Below are 26,239 nucleotides of genomic sequence, written 5' to 3'. Positions count from 1 at the left end.
ATGGGAGGGAGAATGCTTGTGAATCATTCCTTATATAAGAAACAAAAAAAAATGTACCACACAGGACAGAATGCAAAGAATATCAACTCAAAGGCACTGTGTGCAGGCAATGTCCTCAAAAATACAAACATGTCAGAAAGGGATATAGAAATTGTGGGCTGGATCCAGAATAAGCTGGCAATTTTAATCATATACCCTCTTTATATTATTTACCAATTTCCATCATTTACCCGTTTTCATGTTTTTTTTGTAATGGTTCCCTATTTTCCAGGAGCAGCATGTGTGGGAGATCAGTGGATTGCAGGGTGGGTAGGTGGATGGGCAGATAAGTTCCATCCTACTGAATTTTTTTTAGAATGCATCCAACCCCATATTCAATATAGAACATATATATATTGCACAACAGGTTATGGTTAAACTTAGTTTGGTTTTCTACAGTAGGATATTTGTGTGTGAATGCAGGGATTATTTAACTGTATAGTAAATTAATTCTTTCTAAGGCACAGATTGTGTCATGTGTAATCCTGCTGATACACATTTACGTAAGGGTGATGCCCTGCTTTTTTCTCAAATCTTTAATCTGAACTAGCAAAAGAAATGGCTACAATGAAAAAGATTCAGTGACATAGGACAGAAGAGCAAAAATCTGTCCTAGTACTTTGGAAATTCACTAAAATTGAGTTGTAAACAGCAGTGATTATATGATGTCACTTATATCATTCCTTTCACTAAAAACATTTCTGTGTTTTGTGCAGAAATTGCATTATTTAAAAGGGAGTTATCCACTCATCGTGGTCCCTAAAGGAGCTATCAGTGAGGTAATTGTTATAGTTATCCCTTATATGTCTCCAGTGTTCTCTCCCTTCTATATTTCAAACAGTTCTAGCCAAAAAAGTGATGATGACTATGAAGATTACCCAACCAACAAAACCTGGGTTTTGTCTTCCAAAGTCCATGAGAGTGATGTTACACTTATTTTAAATGGCCTGCTGGAGGGATATGACAACAAGCTAAGGCCAGATATAGGAGGTGAGTAGCATTTAATTTTGTTTTCAATGGCAGTGGAAGAGGGAACGAAACTGAAAATTATTTTACGTTATGGTCAATGTAACAGAAGAAATGGATATCAACAAAATGTAATATCCACTTTAAAGCTGACCACCAGGATTTATATTCAGGAATTTGTAAATAAAACCTTCTGAAACAAGTGGATAAATTTTTAAGCTTCTAACTAGTTTAATGAGTTAAGTGGGAACTAAGGGCCATTCTGCATAGTTAATGTTGCTGAAGTCTTACTATTGTGCAACACTATTTTTTAACATTACGCATAACGTCGTACACAATCTGCAACACTCCCGCAAAAATCGCTTCGTTGTAGCGCTTTTCGGGGAATCCACAAAAGTGGATTTCCCCTAAAAAACCTGCTAGACTCTTGAGAACAACCTGCAATACATCCAAAAAAGACATGTGCGTTCTCAATATAGCAGTAGCAAACATGTCCCTCCCTAAGCTCTCTCACCCGAGTTTCTGGCGTCGCGATCACCATTTTCCCCCCTTTGTTGCAAAAGCAATGAATAAGCGATGCTTGTTCGGCTGAAATCCCTCCACAAGAATTGTCAGTAAAGTTTCTGAGCACAATACTGTTCGACACTGCCTGTAATTTCGGCCAGAAATTGCACCGGGGGGGGTTATTTTTTAACTTTAAGAGCGTGTAAACGATTAAGCGCCAGCTCTTACACCAGTGAAAAAGGTCGTTCTGATACATCCAATGAATAAATATGCGTTGCTACGAGTGTTTTCGGGTTTTTAAAAAACAGTTTTTAAAGGGAAGGACAAACACAAGAGTTAATTGGCTGTTCTGTTTGATTTACGGCCAAGGGCGGGAGGAAGCGCGGAAAAATATCACCTCATTTGTTGCGATTTTGGCGAGACCGGAAACTTGTGTGTTACGAGAACAGCGCTTGTGTGCGTTACCAAGACTTGCCACTATTGATTGCAGCACTTTTCAATAGCGCTCAGATTTAACAACATTGCCTGTTCTGTGGAATGGTCCTTAAGATCCACTTCATAACTGTACTATGCTACTCTAATATATTATTAGACTGGATTAAATTCCGTGACTCCCTCAGTACTGGAGATTAGCTGGGTTATGGGACAGGTATCTTTGTCAATAATGGCCTGTATCACCAACAGAATTTAACACAGATATTAAATAATATATAATGATAGGGAAGACAGAGAATAAGAACTCTAGATAAAAAGAAATGGTACTGAGTTTGAACTGGGATGCATTAAGGCAGTTGCATGACTTTTTATGTGATGTGTAGTAGTGTTAGATACAAGTTCTAATAGTTTCATTAAGTCTTGCAAGCAATCTAGCATGGCCACAACAAGCTGAGCCATTTCACTGAAACGATTAGTAGAAATACCTTCAGGAACAAGAAGACACCCAGATCACAACAGTCTAATTTGGGCGGTCGTCAACCCCCAGGCTGTGGCCCGGTACTGAGCCGCGAAAGCATTGGCACTGGGCTGCTGGCAGCCGCGCCACCCTCTCCCCCCCCCCTGCAGTGAGAAGCTTGCTGGGCCTTGAGCGAATCGGCCGCTTCGGAGCTGCCACACATGTGTGTTTGCATCCCGCCGGCAGGCACAAACTCGCCAGCGCGGCAGCTCCACACATCCCCAGTCTTACAAAGGTTGGGGGCCACTGGTCTAATCCAATGGCAAATAACAGAGGGAACTTGTGCTTTAGGAGTCTGAAGCAGCAATGAAATAGGAAAAACTGAGGAAATAAGATCAGGAAATGGGAAATGAGAAATTTGATTCTGGGTTGAGAAATTCCTGCACATTTTAGGGCAGAGCCTATGAAGGGCAAGGTTTCGAGAGGGGCTCATAGAACAATAGAATCATAGAGTTGGAAGGAACCTCCAGGGTCATCTAGTCTAACTCCCTACACAATGCAGGAATCTCACAATTACGTGCCCATCCACAGTGAACCCAATTCCATGCCCAGATGATGCCTCCTCCCCCCAAAAAAGAATCCCTGGCCAGTCTACCTGGACAAAATTTGCCTTCTGACCCCAAAGTGGTAATCAGATTTCCCTGGGCATGCAAGAAGGGTCCACAAGAGCCAAGCACCAACACAGTTCCTTCCGCCCAACCATTCACAATCTACCTGAGTTCACAGAATCAACATTTCTGTCAGGTGACTATCTTGCTTCTCCTTGAAAAGTTCTAAAGAAGGATAACTCAACACTTCCCAAGGAAGCCTATTCCACTGAGAAACTGCTCTGTCAGGAACTTCTTCTGGATGTTCAGCCAAAAATTCTTTTGAATTACATTCAACCCATTGGTTCTGGTCTAACTTTCTGGGTCAACAGAAAACAACTCTGCTCTATATGACATCCTTTCAAGTACTTGAAGATGGCTATCATATCACCTCTTCGTCATCTTCTCTCCAGGCTAAATCAACCAAGCTCCCACAATTTTTCTTTATATAACTTTGCCTCCAAACTCCTCGCCAACTTCATTGTCCTCCTCTGGACATACTTCAGTTTGTCTATATAGTTTTTCTATTGTCATGCCCAAAAGTGAACACAGTACTCTAAATTAGGTCTAACCAGAACCATTTGGTCACTATACTTCTTGTGATACACCCCAAAGTCCCATATCCATCCATCCACCGTGGAGGTCTCACATACGGCCTATTCTCCACCAGCTGCAATGGTTGCCAGTTGAATTCCGGATCAGACTAAAGGTTCTGGTAATTACCTTCAAGGCCATACGCGGTCAGGGCCCAGTGTACCTGAGGGATCGCCTCCCCACCTGTGCCCCCAAAAGAACTCTGCGCTCCACCGCCACCAACCAGCTAAGGATCCCTGGCCCTAAAGAAGTCCGCCTGGTCTCTTCCGCCAGGCATTTGGCTGAGACCAGACGTAATCAACAGCAACCGAAGGGCCCCTGCTCCCCTCCCGGCCCCCCTCAGAATTCCACCAATATGCTCTGGACCTGTTTGTATTGTTGCACTGTTGTATTGTTATATTGTTTATACTGTTACATTGTTATATGGTTACAACTATTAGTTGTTATTATTATTATAACGCTATTCACATGTTTTTATAGACCGTTTTATGTATTGATCCTTGTTCTTATGTAAACCGCCCTGAGCCTCCGGGGAGGGCGGTAAATAAATAAACAAACAAACAAACAAACAAACAAACAAATAAATAGTTTAAACCCATTACTGCGTGTCCCATCCTCTGATGCCAACAGGAACAATTGCTGCTCAAAATTAAAAGACCCCCCCCAACCTACTTGTACACTTCTTTTCATGAGTATCTATTTGTGCAGCATGCTCAAACAGTGTTTTAACTCAACTAGCAATTACATTGCAGTTTCCCAAGTGTTGTTCTTATAAGGGCCTAGTATTTTTATATCTTCAGTTCCCTCTTTGGACTGAGTCAATCATTTTGCATTTATCCTTTGAATGTGAAATATATATGTAAAAACAAAAACTTGCCTGAATGATAATGTGATATATGAAAGAGCAACATGTGAGATCATATCCCCTCATTTTGAATGACAGTAGAAGAGGTCAATTCTGCCCTTGTGTGTTTGGGAGTATCACACATTAAATAGAAAACAAAACATAGGCATTCTTCCCTTAAACATCTATTTAGTGTATGTATTTACATTTAGATTCATGTTTTTTGTTCCTGTGGGGATATTAGCAGCTCTTATTATTTTTATTACAGTGCAACCTACAGTTATTCGCACTGATATGTATGTCAATAGCATTGGTCCAGTGAATGCTATTAATATGGTAAGTAATATTTGTTTATACATTTTACTGTACTGTATTGTGTGGTATTATCATTTTAAAAATATTTCAATGCTTTAACAAGTGGAGGTAATGCCTAGATTTATGAGAAACTGAAGGCATCACAATGCATTGAAGGTGATGCTTAGCATCTCTTATTATTGGTCACATGGATTTTCAGTATACACAAAGGTACCCCATTCACTCGATTAAGCATAGAAGGGAACTGTATATGCAAGATATCCTGTAGCTAACATTATACAAACATTTCTGAATCTAACAATAATGATTATTGTGAGTTTCTGGTTTGTGTGGCCATGGCCTAGAAGTTTGAGTCTGTGATGTTAGTAACAGTGGCTGGCATCTTCAAAAGTAGGACACCGCAAAATGGAGATCTCCCTGCACAAAGTGGGGAGTATATAAACAATTTCTGGGCATTTTATTAACTTCTTTTCAGGCACAGCCATCTGAAACTCAACCCCTCTAAGACAGAGGTCCTGTGGCTGGATAGAAGAAGGCAGGATCAGGAAGTGTGTTTCCCAAGCCTGGATGGGATGCAATTAATACCTGTACCATCCACCAGGAATTTGGGAGTGATCTTTGACGCCTCTCTTTCCAGGGAGGCGCAGGTCACTAAGGCAGCCTGAATGGCTACTAGCACCCTACCTGTCTACAGAACACCTGGTCACAGTGATCCATGCAACATTCACTTCCAGATTAGACTTCTTTAACTTGCTCTATGAGGGCCTACCTTTGGCTTTGATCCGGGAATTACAGTTGGTACAAAATGTGGCTGTGAGGGTCCTCACTGGAACATCCTGGAGGACCCACATCTCGCTGGTGTTGTGTCTTCTTCATTGATTACCAGTTTGCTTCTGGATTAAGTTCAAGGTACTGGTTTTGACCTCTAAGGCTATATGCGGCTTGGGCATTACCTATCTTCGGGACTGCTCATCTGCTTACACCCCCTGCAGGGCACTTCGCTTTGCGGGTATAAATCTGCTGGCTGTCCCAGGCCCCTGGGACATTCTCCTGGCTTTGACCAGAGCCAGGGCTTTTTCGGCCCTAGCCCCAACCTGGAGGAATGAGGTTCCAGAAGAGTTGTTAGCTTTCCACAGGGCCTTTAAGATGGAGCTCTTCTGCTAGGCATATGGTTGAGGCCAGAATAGGGTCCTGGTATTTCAAACCAGGGATCCCTTAGTGCAGTGGTCCCCAACCCCCGGTCCGGAGACCGGTACCGGTCCGTAGATCAGTCGCTATCGGGCCGCAGCTCCTCCTCATCCTCCTCCCCAGCTGCGGCCTTGGGGGCTGCCTTCCACTCTACCAGCTCTCCAGTGGCCGCCATGGCTGGGGCTCCCCCTCAGCGTGGTACTGCACAGCTGCTGCTGGCAGTGCCCCCCAGCAGGCGGCGGGAAGTCAGGGGCACCGGTGGGAAAGCAAGTGGAGCAGGGGCTCAGCAACGTCCCTCAGCAAAGGACACCCCCCCCCCGGGCCTCAGTAAAATTGTCAAGCGTTGACTGGACCCCGGTGATAAAAAGGTTGGGGACCACTGCCTTAGTGTTAGTGTTGGTTAGTTTGGCCCTTTCCTCTAATGAGAGAGCTCATTTGACCGCATGCTGAACAGGAGGTGGGAGTTTAGAACTCAGACAGTATTGCCATCTTTTAAATGTTAATCTATTAAGGGTTTTTTAGGGGTTTATTGTATTTTATTGTTTATTGTAAACCGCCACAAGAATATTTGAGAGCGGCAGTATAGAAATCCAAAGATAAATAAAAATAAATAAATAAGAATGTGTGTTTCTCTGTAACACATCACATTCCTGCCTTATCTGGGAGTCTTCCAGGAAATTGACTGGAAGTGCTTTTCCTGTGTCTGGGTGGAGTTCATTAGGAAGTTTTTTTTCTCCCTGTGAGTGGGTGAAGGTCATTAGAAAGTCAGTTAGCCTAGGTCTTGTCTTTCTTATCTGCCGAATCATTGCAAGGTGTATTTTTAAAGTCCCATATTTTTTAATTGTAGTGTTTTAGGGCTGCCAGATTTTATTGATTTCCAGACACTTCTTTTTTGTTGAAACTAAATTGGTTCTTGTGAATTTCAATGGCTTCCCTGTACGTCTAACATAGTGACTGTTGGTGTTGTCCAGCATTTCTGTGTCTTCAAACAGGATTCTATGCCCATGACCATGGCTACACACCCTGGAAAGCCCACAACAACCAGTTGACTCCGGCCATCAAAACCTTTGACAATTTAACTAACATTAATGCTTGCTTGTTAGCATTTTTAGCTCATCTGAGCAGGGCCTTCTGCAGGTATCTCCCTGCAAATGGGCATTCATGTGCTTTCTCTGTTGTGGCCACAGCTGGATAGAACAGCCTGCCTGATGAGGTCAGGAAGGCTTCCACTCTCTTGGTTATCTGGAAATTATGTAAAACTGAGTTATTCAGGATGGCTTTCCTACACAAATAACAGAATGGTTAGAAAATGTAGGGACTTGGGTAAAAATATAGGGACTGTGATCTGCACTACTCTGTATAGCTTGGGCTGCGTGTTGCTATAAATTAGATACTTCAGTGTGATTCTTGTAGCGTTTAATGCTTCGTATTAATGCTTTGCTTCAATTCTGTTTTCAAATTTCTGCTTTGTTCCAGATTTTTACAATACAAGCCCTATTGAATTGTTTATTGGATGCTCCACCTTGTTGGTTATATTGACTGCCTATGTAATCTGGTTTGAGTCCCAATGGGAAAAGCAGATGATAAATTAAATAAAGAAAAAAATTAATTCCAAATTTACTACTGAAGATCTGCCCTCAATACTGTTCTTTTACGCATGCATGTACATTGTATATCTTCACCCAGGTTCAATGACAATGGGTTAGAGTTACAGAAACATCACATAGGCATGTTAGATCCAGTTAAGGCAGTCCAGTATTTGCTGCACTAAAACACAACACTTTGGGAAAGAACATGCTAATAGGTGTCATTATATTTAGCATTGCATCAGCACTTCAAGAAGGTGACAACAGTAGCACAGACTATTAGCTGCCTTGTACTGTTATGCCAACATTGCCAACAAAAGTGCGTTTAGTCAAGGCTATGGTCTTCCCAGTTGCAATGTATGGCTGCGAAAGTTGGACCATAAGGAAGGCCGAGCGTCAAAGAATTGAGGCTTTTGAACTCTGGTGCTGGAGAAGACTCTTGCGAGTCCCTTGGACTGCAAGGCGAACAAACCAGTCAGTCCTAGAGGAGATCAGCCCTGACTGCTCTTTAGAAGGCCAGATCCTGAAGATGAAACTCAAATATTTTGGCCACCTCATGAGAAGGAAGGACTCCCTGGAGAAGAGCCTAATGCTGGGAGAGATCGAGGGCAAAAGAAGAAGGGGACGACAGAGAATGAGGTGGATGGATGGAGTCACTGAAGCAGTAGGTGCAAACTTAAAAGGACTCCGGGGAATGGTAGAGGACAGGAAGGCCTGGAGGATCATTGTCCATGGGGTCGCGATGGGTCGGACACGACTTCGCACATAACAACAACAACTGTTATGAATTGGGTTAATGATGTGACTTTGTTCATGTCTATAAAAATGTTTGGAAAGTCTTGGCAAGCAAAGCTATGGAGATTTTTAAAGTGCATTCAGAATTTTTAGGGTTTCATCTAATATATTTCATTAATTCTGCAGGAATATACAATAGATATCTTTTTTGCTCAAACCTGGTATGACAGACGATTAAGATTCAACAGCACTATAAAGGTGTTGAGGCTGAATAGCAATATGGTTGGGAAAATCTGGATACCCGATACATTTTTCCGAAACTCCAAAAAAGCTGATGCTCACTGGATAACAACACCAAATCGGATGCTTCGGATCTGGAATGATGGCAGAGTATTATATACATTAAGGTATGCTGTTAAAATTTTGTTCAGTATAAATGCATGTGGACCCAATATGAGGGAGAAAAGTTATTTGTCATACTCCCAATATTTATGATGCGTTTTAATCAGTTTTACATAGCAAATGGAACCATATATTGTACTCTGTGGTAGAAAGCAGGCTCTCATTCTTTTACATAGAGGATGTTCCCAGTGCTTGAAAATAAATTGTTGAACCATCATAATAAAATAAAGGCAAGTCTATTTCCTGCAGAATGACCTCATGGTAGGGTTGCCAACCTTCAGGCAGTGACTGAAGATTTCCTGCTATTACAACTATTCTTCAGGTGACTGAGATCAATTTGCCTGGAAAAAACAGCTGTACTGGAAGGTGGTCTCTGTGACATTATATCCCAGTGGAGTCTCTCCCAAACCCCACCCTCTTCAGTTTCCACCACCAAAATTTCTAGATATTTCTCAACCCAAACCTTAAGGAGGGAAAGGGCTAGAGAGAGGAATTTGTAAGCTGCTTTGGACCTCCTTTGGGTAGTGCAAAGTAGGGTATAAAAAAAACAGTTCTTCTCTTCTTCCATGCAAAGTACATGCAAACACAGGAAACTGAGCCTACTTGAGATAGTGAGAGCAGATGATAATCAATAATTCCTGTTTATTAGAAATTCTTTCTGGAATTGTCTTTTTCAAGAGAGTTAATTATCCTATGAGTGTCCCGCTGATAATTCAGCCCCCAAATGTTCTCAATAGAAAACCAAGGTAGTTTGTAACGTAGACAAAATGAAAGTGAACTTTGCTGGTGCAACTGTCCCCTCTTGTGGGCCCAGTGGAGGGCACATCAAGGCAGAGGGGAGGATCGTGCAAGGCTGGGGTATGTTTTAGCTACCCAATGAGAAAGACTTGAGAAAGGGTCCTGGATGTGTCCATTTTTGTCTTTAAGAAGGGATAGGTAGTCTGATCTAGATACGTATTAAGTTACAGACTGGAAAGAAAAGGTACTCTGAAGACTTTGGAAGTTTTCTGAACAGGACTTTGTGAGCAATGAAAATTATGACTGATAGCGAATATAATATATATATTTTTATTGGTAGATTGACGATAGATGCTGAATGTCAGCTGCAGCTACACAATTTCCCAATGGATGAACATTCTTGTCCACTTGAATTTTCAAGCTGTGAGTAGTAAACTCAAAAACAATGTACATTTATTAAAATGCAGTAATGATATATAGTAAGCCCATGTGGAGTATTCACTGAATTAGGATATAGGAGGCCAGTTTAAAATCCTCTGCCATGGAAGCTTGGTGGGTGACCTTGGGCCAATAACTCTCTCTTAGTCTAACCTACCTCACAGGGATGTTATTGTGAGGATAAAATGGGGCAGAATGGCAGGAAAGATAATGGAACCTGCTTTGGGTCTCCACTGGAGAGAAATGTGGCATAAAGAAATAAAATAGATCAATAATTGTGCAGCAAAGGCAAAATTCATTCATGAATTCTGGATATTATACATTTCTAGATATGGTCACTCATAGCTTCACATTTTGAACAACAGATAATGTACTGTAATGATGAATAATAATGAATACAACTGCAGGATCTTCAGATGTAAACTGCATATCCTATTTTCAGATAGGCATGGGGGATTCAAGATCAACAGCTATATTAAGAGATCATCTGCCTACCTCCAGATTTCTATTTTTCTGTCCTTCTGTTTCCTTTCCCAACATTTTTCTTTTCATTCCCTTTGCCTGAGAACTATGTTAATTTGCAACTGAAAGACTGTGGAGGCAGCCTAGGTTTCACTCTGTTTTCTGTGGGAAATGGACATCTTGGATCTTCATCTTGTGAAATAATCCAATCCACATTTTAGCCTCCTAATGCTGCTGCTACTATTCCCACCACCACCACCACCACCGATAGTAGTATTTATTATGGCCTCTTATACTCAGTTCATTTCCTGTAGAGCAGTGGTCCCCAACCTTTTTATCACCGGGGACCACTCAACGCCGAGGACCACTCAACGCCTTTTACTGAGGCCCGGTGGGGGGGGGGGTAGTTTACTCCTCTACTCTCAACCACTGCCCTAATGCTCTCTGATCGCTATGGTAATGTTTAAACATCCCTTCAAAATAAGATACAGACACGCCACAACAATGAACATAAGGAACATTTTATTTTCATGGAAATTTTAACTCATGACAATGACAAATCAATGTGAACCCTGAGCTTGTTTCTCTGCAACGAGATAGTCCCATCTGGGAGTGATGGGAGACAATGACACCCGAAGTATGTTGTAAAGGGCCGGGGGGATGAAGTAAAGGGCCGGGGGGGGGAGAAGGCGTCCTTCGGGGCCCACCTCCAATTAGTCGAGGGACCACATGTGGTCCGCGGCCCACAGGTTGGGGATCGCTACTGTAGAGCACAGAGCAACTTTCATATGTTCCTCTGGCTGCCTGCTATCCAGGTATTATAAATTCAAGAGTGCAATCCTAAATGGTGTTATACTTTTCTAAACCCATTAACTGCAATGGAATGGTTTAATGCTGTTTAAGACTTCATGGCAGATCTCCTAAGAGTCAATAATGGTAATATGAGCTAAAAGTAGATGAAATTCACCATTCAAAGCTCCAGGTGGTGTATTCTTTGTACATAGTAGCCATGTGAGGGCCTGAATAATTAGTCCATGGAGCAGGATGGTGCTCCTCTGGGCCATTTTCTTGACCTGGAAGGGGTCCCCAGAACTGCTGTTTGCCCTCTGGAGGAAATATGCAGGGATTTCTAAATGTTGCCTGTATCTTTGTTCCAATATGGCACATTCAATCTCTGTGGTGTTAGGTGAGGACAGAAAGGGTTAACCTTTTCTTCTTCCTGTGACACGTTTATTATTTGCAAAGATGAAAACAGTTGGGAACTCCAAACATGGACTGTTCAGTATGCCATCAAATCTGGCACTCTTAGATCAGTATTCAAACCAGTGAATAAAAGGCAACCATAAATGAGAACTGACATGCTTTTACATGACACCAGAAATTGGCAAGATTAATTTCAGAAGACTTCATTCCATGTAGAGTTCACCTTAGGGTAACTAATAGTTAACTACACAGTAAAAACTAGCAATTGTGTGAATCCCTGTTATATAATTCAAAATGTTTCCTCTGCTGTTCTTTCACCTCTATGTAGGACTTTTAAAATATATCCTCCCTCACAGTAGCTGTGGAGAACATCAGTTTAACCAGTATTGGTAACCTCGTGCATGATTTTGTAATTTGAAAGGCTGACCCCCAAATATTTCTCTTAATTACAGCTAAACCACACCAGTTGGATTATTAACTTGGCTGTGCTCTTGGAGAGGTGCAAAGTGCAACCTAGATTCCCCCTCCTTTATCAACGCTGCTGGTTAATACCTTGCAGTTCTTGGCAGATGCTTTTTGGAAGGTGAAAACTATTCCAATTGCCCTGAGGACTTGAAACCATGCTAGGGTGTGTGCAGCCTTGCTCTGGCTTCCGTTCCTCACCAGCAGGGGTGGCCAGACTGTGGGTGTCTGTGGACCGCAGTTCCCATGAGCCTGTACCAGCTGGCGGAGGCTCGTGGGAATTGTGGTCCATGGATGGCTGGGGACCGCAGCCTGGCAACCTCTGCTCCACAGCTTACATAACTTCTATTTCCATAACTCTTTGCAGTTTCACCATCCTTTAATTGTTATTGTTGTTATTGTTATTATGTTAATGTTATTGTTGTTACCACCTTACTGTTACCAGAATTATGTTACCTGTACTATTCTGTTGTTTCATGTAAACCGCCCTGAGCCTTCAGGGAGGAGGGTGGTATATAAGTACAATAAATAAACAAACAAACAAATAAATAAATAAAACTCTATAAGGAGTTCAACAAAGGAGGAGGATGGGATGACCCCCCCCCATGCTATTTGTTCTTCTTGGAGCCACATGCTCAATATTCTATGGATTTGCATCTCCAAAAGGAAGACAGTTTTGCTCAGGACAATGGCTTGTGGTGGGGGGCGGGGGGGGGAGAGGTGTCAGGAGCTCCACTTGTATAGCTCATCCACTTACATGGAGAAATCTTACTTCTTGTTACTGTTGGACCTCTCAGTGGCCTTTGATACACTTGACCACTCCATTCTTTTTCATCATCTTGAATAGGGAGTTGGTATTAAGATTGAAAAGGTTTCACTCTTTTATGTCTTGTGGGACACAGAGAGTTTCTATCAGATTGTCCAGATCTTTGGGTTGTGTGTAATCAACATGCAGATGACATCCAGCTCTGTATTTCATTATCCAAGCCTCCAGGTGTGTTGGTCTTAGTTTTGAACTGGTGCTTTAAGGCTGTGGTCAGCCAGCTAAGGTAGAACAAACTGAAGCTGTATCCAGACAAGACATAGATAATGCTGGTTGGGGAATCTAATATCTTAGAGAGACTAGAACCACTTGTCCTAGTGATGTTGGCTTTCATCCTGTCTTTAGCTTTGTACAGTGGGCTCCCTGAAGAGGTGAGAGGGACCCCCTCCCTGGAGATTTTCAGAAGGTGCTGCGAGGCCTGCCTATTTTCCATGGCTTTTGAGAATGTTTAAATGGCAGGCATCTTTTAAGAAGGGGAAAAACCTGGGCATGGTATTTTCTCTTTGCCTTTTACTGGGGAAGTTTTATTGTAAGCCACTTTGGACCAGGAAGATGTGCAGGAGAGAACTGTGTTCATAAATACATATATAAGTTGAACTAAGCTTGCATGGACTTTTAAATGGCTATTCCCTGCAGCTTTTGTATGAATGTGGAGAAAATGAGTGGGATCTAAGAAACCTGCACCCAGCTCCTTTAAAAAGTCAAGTGTAACTTGGCCCATGAGAGCACTGAACCTCTGTTAATTCATAAGCAATTTTGTATACAAGCTAGAATTAGTTATACAGTTATAGGACAGTAACAGAACATTGATGAAAATATTGATGGATGTGTGATCTTTATTGTTTTAAGATGGTTATCCAAAGGAAGAAATTGTTTACCAATGGAAGCGCAGTTCTGTGGAAGTGGGAGACACCAGATCCTGGAGGTTATATCAATTTTCATTTGTGGGGCTCAGAAATGCAACTAATGTGGTAGGAACAACTTCAGGTAAGTGCAGCTACTTTTAATGAATCAATTACCTATTTTGTGAAGGCTTCTACAAAATGTATGATTGGGAGAAGAACAACAGTACGCTGGCTGTGCAGTCGAAAGGCACTACTGAGAGCCTCATGGGCTATTTCTGTTGTTGGTCTATACTCTTCAGACTTTATGTTTGGGATGCATTAAGATGCTTCTTCATATAAAAAACACCTGTATATATAAAAATAGCATGACTAGGAAAATTGTCTAGCCTAATTTAACATTCAACATTTGCACATGTGAACAGCATACCTAAACATATGTATTTAGGTACTGGAGGACATCTACAGGACATCTACAGTCTGATATTGTGTAGTCCAGCAACAGATGCATTATGTGAAGAACTTGTAAGTGGAGTTATACCCTTCTCAGTCCAGAGAAGTCAATGGATTTCGAAGGGTGTAACTCTCCCTAAGACTTCACTATGTATAACTTGATTCTTAGATTTTGTTAAGGTTCCAGTCTGGCTTAAATCAAGTCCATTCTGTGTGGAGAAGATAGTCTCTTGAACACGGACTTTGACTTAGAGCCTTGATAACCAGGATTGATGGATTCTTGGTTGTGCCTGCGATGTCATCAGATACGCTGCAGGATAAAGAAATATTCAGAGGGAAGGTTTTGTGGCATTATCTCAGCACCTTTTGTGATACGCTTCTGAAACAGCAATGCCTCATTCTGCCCCTTCTTCAGGGTCAGTAGTAAATTGAGCAATCTATTTCTAAATTAGGGGTTGTTTCTGTGTGCTGGATGGGCCTATATTTCTTATTTTGCCCACCCTTCTGTCTGTTTGCATCACCCTCAGTATAGATACATAACAGAAGTTGCGGTAATAAAAAGACAGTGACTCAGAGCAGTGTATTATCAGATTTCTTAATTTGGCAACACACACAAAAATTAGAATTTAAGAAAGAATTGCCTGGCTGGAAATGAATGACATATGCTTTAAACCTGTGCATATTGACTAGGGAGTAAGTCCTGTTGAATTTGATGGGATTAATTCTGAGTAAACCTGCAAAAGGTTTAAATCCTGAAAGATATCCCTGAGCCTTTGGGGAGGGTGGTATATAAATATAATAAATAAATAAATACTATATAATAAGGGCAACTGGGGTGGCTCAGACCAATGTTCCATCTAGCCCTGTTTAGAATAGTGGCCAATCAAATGCCACAGGGAAGAGCACAGGTAGGGCCCACAGTCAATAGCTCTCACCCGGAATCTGTTCCTGAGCAAGTATGACTATCTAAACCATTAAGCCTCTGAAATAGAGGCCCTATTCAGCTGTCATGGCTCACAGACAACAGTAGATGTAATCTCCATGAATCTATGCAGTCACCTTTTATAGTTATCTAAACTCAAAGCTATCTCATGGCAGTGAATCCAGCAAGCCAACTATCTTGTACATGAAGTTGCACTTCTTTCGGACTGTCCTGAATTTAATGACAATCAGTTTCATGGAGTGCTCCCAAGTTCTTACGTTGAGAAGGAGAAATGTTAAACTTCATTCACTTTTGTAGACCTTTATCTTGCTCCCCCCCCAAAAAAAACTTCTCTAATGAAGCTGTAAGACTTTGCTGTTCACCCTTAACTCCCTCTTCCTTGAACCTTCATTTATTCCTATACTCTACTTCCAGTTTTTTTTAACCAGTTACTATATGAAAGGATATATTTTCTTATCTAAGGATCATTGAGTTTGTTCAGAAGCCTTTGGTGAGGCACTCTGTGAAATGCTTTGGGGAAGTAAAAGTATACAGTATCAATCAGTTCACTCATGTCTACATGTTTTTAGATTCTTTGGAGGAATTCTCTCTACAGATGTAGGGGTGGACAGACCATTTAACTGACAGAGACATTTCCTGATGGGCCACCATCCTGCCGGGATATTGCTGGCCCGGAGGAAGCATAGCCAAGCTCTAGAGTCTTCAGGGGCCACTTGGCTCAGACCCATCTTCAACAATAATAACTGGTTTCAGTTCACCAATTGTCTTTCCTTGCTCTAATGCAAATTTTCAGAAGGAAGCACAGAGTATGCCAATACTCATTGCTTTTATTTCTGAGGTGTGAGTGCCCCCTGCAGACCTGGCTTATAGTGCCACTTGGGCCATTCAACTTGGCCATTTTGACTGCCCAGTCTTCCCCTGTACTGAAGCCATACTCACTCCCCCTTAACAAGACTTGCTTTCTAAATATTTTACAGTTTTGGCCTCAATAACAGTCTGTACCAATTTATCTGAGACAAATGATAAGCTAATCAGTCTGTAGTTTTGTGGATCCCCTTGTGTGCTTTTTGCAAATTGGCATGGCATAGGTTCTTTTCTTTCTTCTACAGAGAATCTGATGTTAGTAGCAAATTATATTTTTATTAGAAGATTGGCATTCTCATTTCCTTTAAGAAACTCTTGTGTGCACACCACTGAGACTCAGTGAATTGTTAATTTTTAATTTGTCAGTTAGCCCAAGAACTGCCTCTATTTGACTTAGTTCTTTACATATACTACTTGAAAATTTGATTTAGAGACAGAGACCTGTTCAACATTTACCATAGTGAGCACAGATACAAAAAATATGCTAATTATTGACAATCTCCTCATGTCCTTCAGTAATCCTCTCACACCCTTGTCATTAGTCCAATTGATGCTTTTCTGCCTCTAGTGTCATTTAAAGAAGTTTGTGTTGTTTGGCTGAAGGCTTCTAGTGGTGTGTTTCTCACATTCTTTGTTAACTTGCCTGTCTCATATTCCTTTTGCCAGAATTTTGTCAAATTTCACCATTCAACTACACTTCCATTTTCAGAAAAAGGCCTTCTTGTCTTTTATGGCTTCGGTTCCATTCACCACCCATGTCAGCCTATTCATTATATTATTTCTGTGTTCCACCTATACTTCAGTTATTTTGGTTTATGTAATCCCCAAGCATACTGAAGTGATCTGACCTGCCTAACACTCCCTTTTAGTTTCTGTTTTACTAATAGGTATGGGCACAAACCAGAAAAATTCAGATTGGTTTGTGGTTCATGATTTGCCCAGTTTGTGAACCATCACAAACTTTGAGATGCTAAATGATCTGGTTCAGTTCATGGAACATGCGATATAGTAGAACATTCCCTCCCCTCCCTGTGCTAGAGACACCAAACACAGCAGGACTCTCTGGCTGACTCTCCCCTAACTGCACTCCATGTTTAGTGAGGATAGGATGTGTGTGTCCAGGTGATGGCCTGCCAAGTAAGGTACCCCCAGGAAAGTGCTTTCTGGGGAAATGACAAACACAGGTTCAGGAAGGTACAAAATGGACTCTGTGCAAGCTAAAGGTATCCCACTGATATTCCTCTACGTTTCTTCCAAGCTATATGCAGATTGGACTTAGAGGGTCCAAGTTCAGGAAAGTGTCAGACACAGATTCAAAAGTTTATAGATTTGACCACATACAAGCTGTATATAACAAATGCACAGGGAATCTCACCCTGCCGCCTGCTCCTCTACAAACCTAATTGAGGGTAGATTACATTTCCCAGTTATGATGCCAACTAAAGGTCTCCCCAATATTCTCTCTGCAGAAAACAGCTGCAGTTACAGAAATCTATGGAATGGCTCAGGAACAAGACAGTGACCCCAAATTCATATGGAAACTTCAGCTGGGCAAACTCTCTTCCCTCTCCAGCCAGGCAAGCATCCCCCTACACTCTCAGCTCCCCAAGCCTTGAGAGGGAGGTTATTAAGGACAGAAAGGCAGACATCCCCACAGTTTCATCAAGGATCCCCCAAAGTAATCCCAAAACAGCTTGGCAGGCATGCTAGCCACAAAGTAAAAGCAAGAGAAACATGGCCACAGCTCTCACAGCCCCCTCCCAAGACTGAAAGAAACAGGTCCCGAGCATACCTATCATCTGGGATGTATTGATCTACTTTGCAGAGGAATGAAAATATATGTTGCTCTATCTAGGCCATCCCCAAGTATCCAAAAGCAGATTTTGAATAACAGAAAGACTGACATCCCAGAGTTCTAACATGGGCTCCCCAAAATAACTAATTGACAGCTTGACAGGCACCTTAAACCACACAAGACAAGCAAAGGAAGCATACCCACAACTCTCTCACACACACCAGGTTGAAACACACAGATCCAGAACTTATCTAGCAACCAGGATATATTATTCTACTTTGTAAAGGGATGGAAAAACACATGTTCAGTTGGCAGGGCCACCCTCAAATTTCCAAGGGCAGTTTCTATAAGAAATGCATAGACGGACATCCTCATAATTTGGGCAAGAGCTCCTCAAAGTAACCTCATAACTGCTTGGCAGAGATTCCTAGCAAGCACTGAACCCCAGTGAGGCATGCCCATAATGCTCCCCGGCCCCCTTAGGCCCAAACACATAGTTCCTCTGATCACGGACGACTTCTGGGTGAAATTTCTGGTCATTCATCATTAGCTGAACACATTATTCAGATAAGAGATCACCTGCTGTGAACTGTACAAATGCAATGGCAAAGGTAGTCAAACAGGGGTTTGCTTTTACAGGCTGATGTTTGTTGAAGTAGAATTATGCTGAGTTCGATTCCATGTGGTAGGTGTTGTGTTGTGAAGGAGATGTTCTTTCATGTGGCAGATGTTGGGTGAAGGAGGTTTTCTTTTCTGTTGACACTGGCATCTGTGACCGTGTCACTATGGATGAAGTGGATAACCCCTCACTCCCTCAGGCTACTCTGTATCACGGTAGTAATGTTTGCTACATGTACTCTACATCCATCTATGAAGCAGAACCATTTTGTAGCTGGGTGTCAGGACTGTCCCCTTCTAGGGCCTGGGCCATGCCTCGGCAATCTGGGCAGAGAGATCCTCTAGTTGCCATCAGTTCAGGAGAGGCAACTGTGCTGCTGGCTACTCCAGAGGACTACCATGAAGTACACAGTTCTGCTTTGTGCTCTAAAGAGCTGAGCCTTTGTCATAGCCACTGCAGAGCAGTGCATATTAGGCAAGATTCATCAGTTCATAACCCCACAACAGCTGGCAGAAAGCTATATCCTCCACAAATATCAGTCCCAGTGGCTCCGGATAGTGTACTCTTACCAAAATCCTCATTCTCTACTGCTATAGATAGGGTGATGGTTTTTATATGTAGTTCTTAAGCCACAGGACTGAGTCCATTCCTCTGACCAAAACCCTGCTGCCTTTTGAAGTGTTGTTAGGTAGGTGACCCCTTGCTGAATCTAGAGCTTTTCCAATGGTTGTTCTACAGAACAGCCTTTTGGAAGCTGTTAGAAAGGGTTCTACTTTCTATTTTATATAAGGCAGAGTTATTCAAGACCTCTTGTTTTTTATCATCATTTTTCAAAATCATTATCACCTGCCTTAAAGGAGCCTAGTTTCACAGAGAGGTGGATTAAAAGTGCTCTGAGTCATCTAATTGACTAATGTCGAATGATCCTTCTTTGTGAAGGAGTGAAACCTCCACACTCTGCTTCCCAAATCCTGGCCACTAACAATTGGCTATCTCTTCCTAACCATGGGAAAATGCCAGTGGCCCATCAAGTTATCATTCCTTCTCAATCCAGAGATGGCTTTTAGGCCAAATCCTATAAATCCCAGGAATAGGGATTTTCTGAATGCATTTCATGGACACCTAGTACAGCTTGTGAGATATGTCACACTGCAGGTATACAAGGATCTTGGGAGAGGTAAGATCTACTAGGTATGGTGTATTTAAAGGCATTAGATTCCAAGCTTTTTGGTTTTGTTGAGATCCTACCCATATCCAGTCTCATTCTCTATTTTGGCACTGCCCTCCAGCCTTTCCATCATGTGCACACAGTTCACAGTGCTTGTATTATACAGTACCACTATGTCCATATTCTCTGAGAACCAGGGTGGTGTAGAGGTTAAGAACGCAAAGCTCTAATCTGGAGAGCCAGGTTTGATTTCCCACTCCTCTGGGTGGGAGGCAACTGGATGACCTTGGGCTAGTCACAGTGTTCTTAGAGCTCGCTCAGTCCCACCTATCTCAGAGGGAGAAGGTGTTGGGACTTTGGGACTCTTTTGGAAAGAAGCTTTGGGACTCTTTTGAGTAGTGAAAAACAGAGTATTAAAAATCAGTTCTTGTATTCTTCTTCCCTTTTGTATCCTATTTCTTGCTTTAATAGGGTCTTCTTTAATTTCTTCTCTGATTCTTTAGTAAATAGCCACATCTCTCATTCACTTGTTAGTTTGTGCTTCTTCATTCGCTATAAAGGATGTAGTGGCAAGGGAGCAGCAGTGGGTTTGTCTAGTGGCCATTTAAAGAAAATGCCTACCCCATCAGCAGGCATTTGATTCTTGACAAAGGTACCAGCTTTTCTTCTTTGAATAAACAGACATAGAGGGAGGGAGAAGAAAGAAGGAGGGAGAAAGTGAAACTTAAAGCATAAATGAGTACTACTGCTAATCATTCAGTCACATGGCTCTTTCTTGGTCAGGGAAGACAATTATATTTATCCTATCCCTATAATTGCCATCAAAACAAAGGATTAAAAAATCAATCCATCTAGTTTTACAGCTTGGACCAATAACATAGAGAAAAAAATTCTTGCCTACAAAAATGGCTCGGTTCAGCACCCATAGAAAGTACTGCAATTGCATTAATAAAAACTGTATTCTATTTTGTATAGAATTAGCATTTTGTTTATTTACAGACTTCTGCCACCTCTTGTCCCACTTCTATTTACTTTTTTCTAGATAGAAAAAATCAGTAAATTTGAAAGTCTACATGTTTTGTATCATTTGCTTCAGTGCTTTCTCTATTGGGGGGTGTTATGTGCGAATCAATTTTATAAGGTTCTGGGCAACATTAAAGGAGAATGATTGTTGAAGGAAACGATCCAAGCACCGTCTTCTTAAGGGACCATTAATCTCATTTCAGAAACCACAGCAGTGGTCTAACAGTGCCAATGTAATTGAAATATTTGCCATTAATGCACTTATGCAAACTGGTCCTGTCCACTTACTTAAACAAAGAAACTGATCAGTATTAATTGTGCATTTGTATACAGTAAAAGCTCATTTTCTGCCAGTGTTTTTTAATCAGCACTTAAACATGCTTTCAAAAGATTATTTAGCCCTATTGAATTTTGCCAACTGGGGATACATTGTAAACCTTTGAAGAACAATCATCATCTTCCCCCTGCAAGCATATTTTCTTCTTGTATGGAAGCTGGCATTTCCATCTACTAGCTACAATGTGAACTGGGAAAAGAAGAAAGAAGACCCTGCTAAGAGCAATGGGGAACCTCTGCTACCCTTTCCTCAACCCAGAACAAGAGAGAGAAGTGTTTTGTTATCATGTTTGGAACTGCCTTCAGGAAGCAAGTGTGTGTGCTCAGGGGGGTTGGAATTAATGCCATTTGGTCCTATTGATTTTGGTGGGCCATTGTGTTCTAAAATGGGTAGCACTGCAAACTTAGATGGACTTAAATGTAAACACTCCAACTTCACTGATTTATGAACTAGACAGGCAATCTGTGTCTCTCCCAGATACCATCTGCCATTTTACTGAACAGCGAATTTGTTCATCTAAATGCAATTTCTCTGTGTACATAATCTTAGCTATCCTCCTGCCCCCATATACCAGAATAACAATGCCAAACACAATAAAATGGGTTCAATAAGGGTTATCCATTTAAGGATGAAATGTGCACTTAATAAACTCTTAGACATGTTAGTGCAGGTCCCCTTAAGTGCTGTAGGATATGGGTTCCTATGTCTAGGCAACCTGGCTCTGAGTCACAGCTCAGTATGAGCCAAAGGTCTCTCTTCACTTTTCACTGTGTGCACAGAAATCTGTGTTGAGATGTACTGATTATGATCAGCCCCCTGCCCCGTTGGTCAGCCTAAAGGTTCAAATGTTAATGCCTGTCCCCAATAGGCCTCTCATTTACCCACACGTGGGGAATTGCCGGCCTCAAGTTGTTGTTTGTTTGTTTCTTAAATTTGCTTTAAAGTATTGTAATAAAGACTACTGTAGCTGGCTTTACCTTATTTATTGGATGCCAGTGCTTCCTCCCTGGTGACTAGCCCATTGCTTTTGCTGCAACTGAAAACAATGGTTCTGCTTTTCCCTCTGCACATTGCATAAGCATTTTGTCACTACTCTCTGGTTCTTTAATTACAGATGCAAATGGTTAGAGGGAAGGTTAAAACAACCTCCTAATGTGGATCATTTACATTAATGAAGCACATTTCCCTACACATTCAAATAAATTTTGCTATATTTTTAATGTCTTCATTGTACAATTTCACTGTAAAGGGGAAAAATTGGTAGCAAACAACAATTAAAGAAACAAAAAAAATGCCTAATAGAAACTGTTAGTTAAATCTTTCAGATTTAAATCAGACTTGGCACCAGAACATCTGACAATGATGGAAGAAAAAGTAGGGAAGACAAACTATTTGCTCCCTACAAGAAATCTACAGGTGCAGAATTCTACTGTTTGAAGTACTACGGCCTCCATTCAGTGCCTCAGCTACAGATTGCTGATACAGATCATTGAGACAAGGGGGGAACGTAGGGAACCCTTGCCATTTTTGTAAAGATCCCAGCCCTTACCACCCATAAAAATGTATGGTAAAAAAAGGATACCAATACAGATGACCAAGCAATCACATAGTAACAAGCCCAGCTAATGAGAAACTTGCTGCCTTCGTATATAAGTATATTTAGTATATAAATGGTAGTATTTAGTATATAAATGGTAATGCTGATGCGTGTCAGAGGCATATATTCTGGTTGTACTATAGTAGACACGTAACCTCAATTTAGATACATACCAGAGATAGTTGCAAGGAGCTCTAAATGCATCTATTCTACTCCTGCTTGAGGTACAGTGAAATTGGCTATATTGGCTCAAGCGAGTAAGCTAAGTAAGAATAATGTCATACAAGTATTCATTCTCAGAAAAAGGGAGTAAATTTATCAGTTTTATGTCCCTTTCTCCAGCCAGTGGCCACATTTATTATTACTATCATCCTAATCTTGTATCATGAAACTTAGGTCAGTTGCTGGAATCAGAGAGGTTTGCTTCACTGATGTGATTATGTGTATTCTGAATGCAGCAGATTCTGTCTTGATGGCATGAGATGATATATGTGGTCTGTGGATTGTTTTTAGACTAGATTCTCACTTTTGTCCAGCACTATGAAAAGCAAGTATAGTATAAATCTCTAAAGCAATATGAACACCCTGACCAAAAATACTGTTCTTTCAAACCCTCTACAGCTGGCCCTCATTTTCTCCTGTTCTCAGCCTTCCCCCTCCCCCACCCCAGCAAACAGTGCATGATATCTTGATATAACTTGCTGCCTGTGAATTTATTGTGCTGGTCATAAAAGCTTATCAACCAATCCAAATGATTGAAGCACTAGAAAAAAACAGAACGGGGGGGGGGGGAAAGGAAAAATGAGAAAACATAGCTCTAAATTGCTGCAGTAGAGAGAGAAATAGATTTCTACTTACATTACATTCATTCATACTTTTATCCTATTCATGTAGTACAATGTTCTACACAAATAAGGGTGGTTATAGAGTTACTAATATTTCCTGTCAGAAGTTATTTGCTACTCATTGCAGAAACAGGAAGAATTGCCAAGAAGAATGGAGCCAATTATACAAGGGAGACTGAGTACAAGGGAGTTTGGTTCTGAAACTATGCTGGATTTGTTGGAAAGAGATTGTAGAAAGTTACTGTTGAGAAATGAGATTGCAAAATCTTCAGTAAAAGTAATTTGGGAGGGTGGTTTCCTATGCTTTTGTGGGTTTGACTTGGTATATTAATATAACAAGGACAGCTGTGACTCTATCAGAAGCATAGCAGACTGGACCTGTATGATGAAAGCAGCCTTCTCAATTCAAGGCTGATTCTGCACTTACTTTGTTTTTTCCATTGTAGATCCTGCTGAATTCAGATCGATTTTAACATGGGTCTTCCTATATCTCCCCCCACTGAAACAGAAAGTGTTCTGCACTAGATTTGGAAAACTCAGAGTGGGGAGGGGAGTCTCTTTTCTTGAACGTGGGGTGGGCGGGTAGGATTGGAGACAGTAGAGGAGGGGGAATAAAACCAAGAGGCCAATTTCTGCTGAAAGAAGTTAGGGCTTCTGCAGCACAGTCACTTTAAGAGAAACATTGCAACTGGGAACCAGGAAGTCTTTGAACTGATGCCATGGCCAATCAGGGAAGATTGCTTTAGTACAGTGTTGGAGGCATAAGGCAGGAAGTTTGGTGTAGTGTTTAGGAGTGTGGACTTCTAATCTGGTGAGCCGGGTTCGATTCTGCACTCCCCCACATGCAGACAGCCACCTTGGGCTCGCCACAGCACTGATAAAGCTGTTCTGACCGAGCAGTGATATCAGGGCTCTCTCAGCCTCACCCGCCTCATCGGGTATCTGTTGTGGGGAGAGGAAAGGGAAGGCGAATGTGTGCCACTTTGAGACTCCTTCGGGTAGAGAAAAAGCAGCATATAAGAACCAACTCTTTTTCTTCATCTAATTTGCAAAAACCAGAGATATGCACATTTACTGATGCCAATTTTTGAAATATAGAGGGTTATATACACTTCTGGATATCATGGGTGAAAAGTGGGTCACTCCAGATCAATCATACATGTTGCCGAGGGAAAATTTAAAGCACTCAAAATCAAAGTGGAAATTGAATTCAGTGTGGATGGCAGGGATTCATTCAAGCTGACAGTGGGTAAAAAGCCCTGTGCAGACTAGACCCTAGTCTTTCATTCTGTATGTACTATTAGTTTCCCTCATATTTCTTCCTATTTTAACATTTTCTATGAAAATTAGATGAGGTTTCCAACCTCCAGGTGGTGACTGGAGATCTCCTGGGATTACAACTGATCTTCAAGAGACTGAGATCAGTTCACCTGGAGAAAATGGCCTTTTTGGAAGGCAGACTATGACACATTATGCATGGCTGCCGCATGGCGGGTGGGGGTCTGAGAGAAGATGCGGAGGAGGAACCTGTGCGGCAAGCCGAGTACAAATGGCATGGCAGCAACACCCAGAGTAGCCAGGGGCGATGGCTGAAGAGACAGCAATGCGGAGCAAACAAGACGGGAGCGCAATGCTGGGCTTCCCGGACCCGGCCTGTCAAGCAGGCTGCTGCGCTGGAAGCATCCGATAGCCGGGCTGCTGAGAGCGCACACATGCGCAGACGACGTGTATGGCTGGTTTGCTCAGTGCGTCCAGGCTCGTCCAGCTCGAAGGTGGACCCTCCCATCTGTGCATAATGGGTCATTGGCATTATATCCCATTTGTGCATCTTGTGCATCCTCTCCTCTCCAAACCCTTCACTCCTTAGGTTCCACGTCTGAATCCAACTTTTTAATACCTCCCTATAAGTTATGTTTAATTTTGTACTTATTAAGCCTGTCTTGACTGATGGGTATGCCCAGTGATCAGAATACAAAACTGAAATAATTTCTTGAAGATCTATTTTAAAGTAAACAAAAATAATTTATTATTTTCCCCATGAAAACAAGTTTGTTTCTGTAGATACCAAAATTTTCAACCATTTTTTAAAAATTGCTGACACTAGAAAAAGTCAGACAAATTTAAATTGGTTGGCTTCTGTTTTCTTTTAGCTACTAAAAATTTGTTTTTTCTTGCTAGTAATATTAGTCTGGCATGTTATCAAATGTTTTGACAACTTTGGTTCAGACTTCTCTTACGGTATTGGTGCCAGAATTCCTTGTCTCTCCATCAACAATTGTATATATATGGTGTAGAAAAGGTGAACAGCATAAAAATTGGTAAAAATAAAACTTACATGGGAAACTTGCCAAATGGCCATTTGTGCAGCAGCAGGCCACTAAATGAGGCACGGTGGCTGTTGGGAGCATGCGTGCCAGCAGTACGTGCAGCAGGATGGTGGAGTGGGGCCAATGGTTGCCTTTTTGTGCCCCACGTGCAGTGATCCCGGCCTCTCTGCCCAGACTGCCATTGGGACAGCTTCCCTCCCTCCCCCCTGTTTTATCTGTTACTGGTTCTGGTTAAAGTTGTTAGCAATTGGTTGCTCTAGTTATGAAAATTTTAGTCACAGCTGTGGATTAGGAGGCATGAGAAGGAACCTGTTGTCAGGGAGGCTAGTCTGTGTACTGGAATCTCTGAGGTGTGGGGGTCTCAATATGAGACTAGCTGGGAACAAGCGTGGCTGACCTGGCTGGGAGGCTTTCATCCAAGCGGCCTTAGAGCCAAATAAAGGTGGGTGCCCTTTGGTTCCCATGATGGTTGCTTTCCAGGGTAAAGGCTAGTCCCAGGGCGCCTCTGGACTCCAGGTCATATAGCAGCCAGATGGTTATGGATTATGGACTTCCTTCCTCGTGCCTATGGGCCAACCCTCTCTTCCT

The 26,239-nt window shown here is 41.8% G+C and overlaps 1 protein-coding gene across 2 annotated transcripts in view; it reads left to right on the top strand.

The window, feature by feature from the left end:
* Nucleotides 1–26,239, top strand: part of GABRG2 (gamma-aminobutyric acid type A receptor subunit gamma2) — a 114,170-nt gene that overhangs the window by 31,413 nt on the left and 56,518 nt on the right. For both annotated transcript variants that reach the window (XM_077327194.1, XM_077327196.1), the window contains exons 2-6: nt 881–1,029; nt 4,755–4,822; nt 8,497–8,717; nt 9,791–9,873; nt 13,688–13,825. In XM_077327194.1, coding sequence (XP_077183309.1) covers nt 881–1,029; nt 4,755–4,822; nt 8,497–8,717; nt 9,791–9,873; nt 13,688–13,825 — 659 coding nt within the window. The remainder of the gene's footprint in view (nt 1–880; nt 1,030–4,754; nt 4,823–8,496; nt 8,718–9,790; nt 9,874–13,687; nt 13,826–26,239) is intronic.

The sequence above is a fragment of the Paroedura picta genome, chromosome 3, assembly GCF_049243985.1.
Source record: "Paroedura picta isolate Pp20150507F chromosome 3, Ppicta_v3.0, whole genome shotgun sequence".
NCBI lineage: Eukaryota > Metazoa > Chordata > Lepidosauria > Squamata > Gekkonidae > Paroedura > Paroedura picta.
The sequence above is the reverse complement of the archived record's forward strand: the minus strand, read 5'-3'. Positions and strand labels throughout refer to the sequence as shown.